At 43.5% G+C, this 8,429-nt stretch overlaps 1 protein-coding gene across 1 annotated transcript in view; it reads left to right on the top strand.

The window, feature by feature from the left end:
• The first annotated feature begins 7,256 nt into the window (after positions 1 to 7,256).
• The window catches only part of SYK (spleen associated tyrosine kinase), a 76,403-nt gene continuing 75,230 nt past the window's right edge, over positions 7,257 to 8,429 (top strand). The window contains exon 1 of the mRNA XM_004713904.4: positions 7,257 to 7,679. Coding sequence (XP_004713961.2) covers positions 7,266 to 7,679 — 414 coding nt within the window. The 5' untranslated portion in view covers positions 7,257 to 7,265. The remainder of the gene's footprint in view (positions 7,680 to 8,429) is intronic.

Here is an 8,429-nt window from a genome sequence, read left to right as displayed (position 1 = left end):
AACTATGGGAATAACTTGAGAAAAAAATTAGAACTCTTTAGACATTTTTGTTTGTTTTCTTGTTTTCAGTTGCTATTGGCAACAGAAAGTGCAAACCAGGGGGCACAATAAATATCCTGTAATGCATAGAAAAGTCTTTACATTCAAGAATTATTCAACCCAAAATATCAATATTGCTGAGATAAGAAAACCCTCAGCTAAGTGTAAAGCTTTTAGTTGGAAATGGGTGAGATCACCAAAGTGGGTGTGTGAGGGAAAAATGTGGAAGTCTTAATATGTAAATTCAGGTTAGGGGGATGTGTCTTTATAGCTTACAAAAAAGTCTGGGTTTTCATTAGCCACAGGCTTTTGTGGAACTGAACAGCTGACAGAGCCCGTGGCTAACTAGTGAAACCATCAAATTCAGATCGCAGGGAGATGCCAATGCGGGGGGTGGATGTTTAGTAGATCACAGTGGCAACATCATTTTTAAAGATAGTTTTAGGCAAGATAAACAATGTGGGGAAAAGTGAACAGTATAGTATACACTCTTGAAATAATGTCAAATGTGGGCAAGCTTCTTAATGTTGAGCTGGGGCAGTGGTACCTGTAATCAGCCATTTGAGAATTGCTGTGTGGTCGCAGATTCTAAGGGTCCTGTTTGCTACAGGAAGCAGACCAGGAATTGGGGTACAGGAGAAGGAACGGGGATCAGAGAAGAAAATGTTTTCTCATGAAAATATCAATTTCACATCACAAAAGTTTTTGTCGAGACACCAGGGGATTCATTCAGGAACCATCAGACGCAGCCATTCCATTTGTCCAGAAACTGGGGCAATTTAGAAGATTCTCAGACTCCACCTGGATAAAATAGTAATCGCACATTTAAAAATCTTATTACAAATGCAAGATATATTCATTGGAAACCCTAAAAAGAGAGAAGATCCATCTAGCAGATCTTCATGGAGCGGCTCTTCTCACATCAGTCTGGAACATCCGTGATGATGACCAAGATGACCGGCCTTTGCAGCTTGCATTTTAGGACAAGGGAAGATCATCACTAAATAAGCAAGAAAATAATAGGCTTTTGATACACGCTGCGATTGAAATAAGACATTGACCAGGTAGAGATAGATGGAGCAGCAGTGATGGAGAGTGGCAGCCACCTTAGAGTGAGCCGCTGGAGTTCACCTATATGGGGAGATGATCTTCACCCAGAGCCTGTACTGAGAAGGACCAGCCATGCCAAACAGGCCAAACCAAACCTACGTTCACAAACAACCAATAGAAAGGACAGAGGATGGGAGATGGGGAATCATTCAGCATTTACAAGGACGGGAAGAAGTACAGTGTGATAGATTAGAGTGCCCATAGTGGGAAGTGAGCAAGAATGAGGAGGCCAGGGGGAGCTCCAGCAAGCCAAATGACGCATCTTAGGTCTGGGGGACACATGTGGAGTATGACATGAGCTGAGGGTTATTTATTAATTTTGAAACATCACTCTGACTACTGTGTAGGGAATGGGTTACTAGGAATCCAGGAGTAGCAACGGGGTGGCTAGAAAGGGGAATTTTATGTAGATGAGGGACAGAGGATAGTGTCCGGGAAATGATGAGAAGTGGGTGGCTGTGCAATATATCTCAGAAATCAAAGACTTTCGGAGACCAGCTTTCCTGAATTAGGTTTAGATTGACCTGTCCCTTAGCAATAGCCTGGATATAGCTGATGGAATATGGTTCCTGATGGGATCTCATGGCTCCTTAAGGGTGTAATGAATACTTTTGTTAGAAAACACTTTTATTCCCCTGACTCAGTGGATTAGACATGAGGAGTAAGTGTAAGAATCCTGAAAGTTGCTATGGTTTTCATTTTGTTTCCCCCCAGAAAAATTGGTTGGATGTAGTACCATTTCCTTAATTAAGAGAGGCAAGGGAGGGTTGTGTTTGATTGTGGGACAGAATAAGAAACAAAAGACCTATTTTGGGTGCATGAAAATGACTTGCCTTTGCGACTCCCACATGGTGATGTTGGTTAGCCCTGTGGAACAGGCTATTAGAACAGTGGCGAGAGAGAAATGTCAAGATTGATGAGCAAATGGTTGGTAATGAGTCTGGGGATAGGAATGTGTGAGTTCATCTAGAAAGTAAGTATTGCACTAAGTCATCCTTGCAATAAACCATCCCTACTCTCACAAATGACCACCAACATCAACAAGTAACCTTTTTTCTTAAAGTCAGTGTGCAGTGTTGAGTCCTGCATAGGAAATCACTCCTGCAGAGCCCTTCCCTCAAAGCACAGGGCCTTTCAGTAGGTAAGGTTCTGAGGAGTGAGTACAGCCTTTTCCCTTATTACCAAAACCCATACTTCAAAGTAGATCTGTAATATATCATCAAAGCCATCCAGAGGGCCCTTGCATGTAGAAGTAGATCAGGCAGTGCTGCTTCAAATTCCTATGTGCTCCCATGGCACCTGCTCCTGGCCATCTCATCCCATGTTGATGCACTTCAACTTGAGATTAACACTGATGTACCAGCACTGATGGCAGCAAGCCAATGGCTCACCAAATATGGTAGTCATGTTGTTAGAATTTTTAGAAATCAAAAATTATTTTTTAAAACAATTTTATTGGATCATAATCCACATATCATACAATTCAGTAGTTCAGTCATATCAAGAAGAATTGTACAATCATTACCACAATCGATTTTAGAGCATTCTCTTCTTTCTTGTATTCTGTTATAAGCTTTCCATTCTGCCCCCAACCTCCCCTGCCGTACCTCAAGAAACCATGAACCCAGTTACTATCTCTATAGATTCACCCATCAAAGAAACAAAAAAAGCACACAATAACAAAATAAGAGAGAAAAACCTGTTGAAAAGCAAGCAGAAAAAATGAAAAACTACAACAACTTCAAAATGGGTCAAAGGGGAGATAAAGATAAGGTGTTAAATTTTAACCTAACTACATCTACCATAATCCGTTTTCCTTTGCACTCTGTGAACAGCAAGACTGTTCACATCCCTTGCCGGTGTTCTGAGGGCATTCACGGGAGACTTAACTCACATGTCTTTCCCTTCACATTAAAAAAATCTAATTCCAGTTTTAAATTCATCAAAAGAGGGATCAAATAAGTTGTTACATTTAAACCTAACTATCTACTATAATCGTCTCTATAATATTCTGTCTGATAACAAGGCTATTCACATCCCTCACCTATCATCAGGGGGGATTTACTAGAGGCTTAATCTATGTGTGGCCCTGCAAATGGATTTTGGACTTCCAGTGTCATCCATAGCCTTCTGTAAACCAGGTGATCACAATTTAAACCGTATAAAAAAGTACTTGTACTTTTTATTTTTTAAATACTGTTCTTTAAGATTTACTCTGCCAGTTGAAGACGACAGTGGCTGCCATTAGGGAAAGCGGACATGAGAACACAGGAATACACGGGCAGTCAGGGACAGTGACAGTGCAGTGACATTTGAATTAGGTCTGAAAAGATGACTACCCTGTTTTCCCGAAAGTAAGACATCCCTCGAAAATAAGACCTACTTGCAGTTTTGCCTCTCACTGAAATATAAGGCACCCCCCCAAATAAGACCTCCCACAAAATAAGGCCCCCCAAAGCTACCCTAACTCTGGACTCTGGACCTGAGCAGCAGGCGCCACTCCGCAGCTCACTGTTGCCCGCAGCGCAGCCAGAGCAGACAGGAAGTGTGAGGTCTCTTTTAATAAAACAATGAACAATAAATGTGTACCGTATTCTTCATGGAAAAATAAGACATCCCCTGAAAATAAGATCTAGCAAAAATTAACATAAGACACTGTCTTATTTTCGGGGAAACAGGGTAGGTATGGCCAGGGAAGCAAGAAAAAGGTACAACTCCCAAGCCGACAGAGCACTTCAAATACAGGCATTACTGAGAGGTGCCCCAGGTAAGTGCAGAGGCATCACTGGGACCCAGATCTGCAGACATGAGGTTAGGAGTGGGAGATGATGAGGGTATATGAGAAGGTATAGGCAGTACCTTGTGGGCCAGGGGAAATTGCCAGAAGGTCTGTTTGGCAGGAGAAGAAAGTAAAACGAATCAGGGTGATGTGCCCTAGGGGAGGAAGAAGGGGCAAGTGAAAAGGCCAACAGAAGTTCCTAGCAGCGCAGACGAAGACGATGTATTTAGAAGAGACAATGACATAGGTGGGTCGAGTCACAAACATGTTCCAAAGTCACTTGGAGGAAAAGTTAGCAGGATAATGGAAGATGAGCATGAGATAAACCAAGAACCCAGAAGGACCTAAGTTCCTAGGTACAAAGACTAGCAGCTGTAACTTATAGGCCAGCGCCTGAGTGCAGTGCAGTTAGGGTGGAACAAGGCAGCTAGGATCTTGCTCTCAGAGATGGTCAGATCACCTGGAAGTATTTGGCCAGAGCAGTGTAGATTCCAGGATTGTAACAAAATCCCCGAAGATTTCCACGTTCATGAACGTGTCAGAGGTGTTGGCAGGGTGGTACTCTAATCACTAGGCTGAAGGCAGAGAGAAGTTAGCATTGCAACGGGGTCCATAGAGCACTGCTAGACACTCTCTAGGAGAGGAACACATGTGAGAAAGGAGGGTTTAGTCCATCACTGCTTAAAGGCAGGGCAGGGCAGAGCAGGAAAGAACCAGCAACAACAGCATGGAAGAAGTAATAGCTAGAAGAAACGTTAATACAGAGGAGTCGCCTTTTGCAAAGACTTCTCAACTCACTATTTTCCAAAGATAACTTTTTTTGTCACTAGAATTCTTATACATAAGAGGGAATATGGACTCTCAAAACAAACTTGCTGGGAGGGAGGGAATGCTGTAGAATTTGTTGGAGAAGGGAAAAGTAGTCATCGATAGTCAAATGCTATGAGAAGAACAGCACAAAAGTGATTTCGTTGTGCTATCAATTTATGATTAAGTTCATGCGCATTGAGATGCTCACCCAGGAGTACTGCTTTGATGGTGTTATCTAGAGAAAATCGTCTGGCTCTATCGGGCAAGTCTTATTTTAAGTTTTTTGCAGAACAATTCACACTAAGAAAAATGTTTCACATAAATATAAATGTGCCTGTGAGGAGCATTAAGAGGCCTGGATGTGCATTTCTCCAAGGGCGGTGTGAATGGTTAACACAGGCATCTTATAGTAAACGATTAGAGGTGTGAGTTCCCCCAGAGGCATCTCGGAAGGATGGCCTTATGAGAAACATGCTCTTGAAAACCAGTTTTCTTCTGACATGGGATATCCATTCGAGTGGATTTCTACTCAACAACAATTGGAACAGCCCCATTTATTTGGTGCATTTCTTCCTGATAAAGTAGTAGAGTCATGTATTGATGGCAAGACCCTTTTGTTGAAAATAGACACCTCTTAAGAGACTAGGATGTCTCCCCACTACCCCTGAGAGAAAACACTGTCCTTAGAGATCTATTGGCTACCTTCTTTAGCAGATGCTTACACAATGGCAATTCGTTTCCAAGTGCATTGCTTCAGTCAGAGCATGAACTTTTCTCTAATATGTTTTCTCATTTAGTAAGGAATCTGCATTGATTCTTTCCTACAGATGGTAGGTCCTAGCACCCAGGAAGGTGGTCCACGTGCTCTGCCCTCCTTCCTGACTGTAGAATGTGGGAGCCAACAGTGTGCTGTTGCCAGGCTTTCCATGACTCAAGACAGTAATTGTTAGCTAATCTCCCAAGCCCAAGGGGAGAGAGCACTTCCGTGACCACTGTCATGCTTATACTTGGTGTCTAAGCTGGGCTGTAATGTTAGCTCTCTGAGACTTCACTAAAGCCCAAGACTAAACAAGGGTGAACTTGTATTTCAAGGCTTCGCTCACAAACACTACAAACTCAAAATCACCCTCAAACTCACTGCCCTGGAGTCGATGCCAATGCACAGCAAGCCTGCGTGCCAGAGTAGAACTGTCCCTGTTAGGGTCCAAGACGGAAACTCTTTATGGGAGTAGAAAGTCCCACCTTTCTCTCTCAACGTGGCTGGTGGTTTAGAACTGCTAATCTTGCAGTTAGCAGGCCAAGACAAATTTATCGTCTCACAAATCTGGAGACTAAAAGTTTGAGCCTAAGATGTTTAAATAAGACAAAAGCATAGATGAAGGGAGTCAGGAACATGATCAAAAGCCACTTGGAGGAGGAGTGGGCAGGGTATTGGCAGTGCTTGCATGAAACCAAGCAAGGACTCAGCATATTTCCTACAGGAACTGGCCTGCCACTGGCCACCACATCATGAAGGCCTAAGGGGAGCATGCTTTCTTTTCTCTTTCAAATTCCAGTACTTCAGGTATTCCTTGGCAGTATAACTCCAATCAATGCCTCCGTTTTCACATGCCACCTTCCCTTTGTGTGTGTGTCTCCTCTTTTTATCAAGAGATAAAGAGGACCCATCCTACTCCGGCATAACCTCATGCATGACCCTATGGCCAAACAAGGTCATAGTCACAGGTTCTGCAGTGGGCGGGGTTCGGACTTGACCATATCTTCTTGAGAGACCCAACTCAACCCATAAGAGAGGGAAGCAAACAGCGGTTACCTTGAGGTCTATGGGACCTCTCGAAGATGTCACTTCTCATGCCTCAAGGCATCGGCCGTTTGCTCTTGTCACCCACAGCCAGAGATGAGAGGGCTTGTGACCACAGTCACTACATTTTACTTTGCGTATAAGTGGGGCTATCACATCAACTCCTGTCACATAGTCCGTCTACTATGTGATAAGGCAAAGTAGAATCTTGTCTTTCTGGTGAAAAATTTTATTTAGTGATATTTTTTAGTCATAAATCTGAAAACTCAGATGAGCCGTTAGTTTTACTTATAATTGTCCACACTTCAAGGGAAGCCACTCTTTTAAACTCCTACCGGCCACAGCCGTCTGCTGATTGTCAGGCTCACTTCTGGAGAGGTCCGTGTGCAACCATACTTCTCTTTTTAATGTGACTCTCTGAATTCGTCGCACCCTGACACGCATAAGCAAAAGTCAGTTTTATCACTTGCATACTTTACTCTTGAAATTACATATTGTGAGGATGATACATTGGGAAATTTTAATCCTTAAGTAAGTACGAAAGGCAGCAGCATTTTGGGGCATTACACTGAAGTCCAAAGAGGGAGAGGTCCTATGCTGGCCAAAAAGGGTTCGGGTTAACTGAAGAAATGTACCTGTTTCTTAACTGGTGTCCTGTCTTTGTTTCTTTCCCAGGTGGCTACCTCTGTGTCTGCCTTCTCTAGGCTGTGAGGGAAGAAGGCAGCAATGGCCAGTGGCATGTCTGACACGGCTAACCACCTGCTTTTCTTTTTCGGCAACATCACCCGAGAGGAGGCAGAAGATTACCTGGTCCAGGGGGGCATGAGTGATGGGCTCTATCTGCTGCGCCAGAGCCGCAATTACCTGGGAGGTTTTGCCCTGTCTGTGGCCTATGGCAGGAAGGCCCACCACTACACTATCGAGCGTGAGTTGAACGGGACCTACGCCATTGCCGGCGGCAGGACCCACAGCAGCCCTGCCGAGCTCTGCCACTATCACTCCAGGGAGTCTGATGGGCTCATCTGCCTCCTCAAGAAGCCTTTCAACCGGCCACCCGGGGTGCAGCCCAAGACTGGACCCTTTGAAGACTTGAAAGAAAACCTCATTAGGGAATATGTGAAACAGACATGGAATCTGCAGGTGAGCCAGCATCTTCTGGTTCCCCGTGTTCAGGACCCTTTGTAATTTCTCAGGCTTCCCACTTCACATGGGAAAACAATCATATAGTGGTGCCTCTAATATGCTACTATCTCCCTGGTTCTCAACTGTGGCCCCAAATTGACATGTTCAAGGTGGTATCTTTGCTCTGATGCAAGCAGTTGAGAGTGGAAACGTAAGCAAGTTAAAAATAAATGAAAGTGTTGTCCTCATGTCAATTCTGAGATGGATGGGTGGATGGATGGACGGACAGTTAAATGCGTTGCCATCAAGTCACTCCTGGCTGCAATGATGACAGAAGCAGATTTCTAGGTCTTTCTTCCATGGGGCTGCTGGGTGGCTGTGAACCACTAACATTTAAGTTAGTAGATAAGCACAAGCCATTTAAGTACCCAGAGTATAAATCCCTTGTGGGTTTATCTGCCCAAGGAAGGCAAGTTCTTAAAGTTTCTTATCAGAGAGGCATCTATCAATGTTGTTGTTTTTTTTCATTATTACTATCTCACAGAGGTCGAATTAGGTAGAGTGGTTAGCCCTTGATTTTAATGTTATCTCTTGCAGCACATTCCTTATCAGTATACACACAGCTACCTCACCACCCCCCCACCCCAACACCTTTATTTGTCTTTATTTTTTATTTATTTATTTTTAAAACATTTTATTAGGGGCTCATACAACTGTTATCCCAATCCATACACACATCAATTGTGTAAAGCGCATTTGTACATCATT

The sequence above is a fragment of the Echinops telfairi genome, unplaced genomic scaffold (genome assembly GCF_000313985.2).
Source record: "Echinops telfairi isolate 266 unplaced genomic scaffold, ASM31398v2 ScPeMD7_1;HRSCAF=3_1, whole genome shotgun sequence".
In the NCBI taxonomy this organism is placed as follows: Eukaryota; Metazoa; Chordata; class Mammalia; order Afrosoricida; family Tenrecidae; genus Echinops; species Echinops telfairi.
The sequence above is the reverse complement of the archived record's forward strand: the minus strand, read 5'-3'. Positions and strand labels throughout refer to the sequence as shown.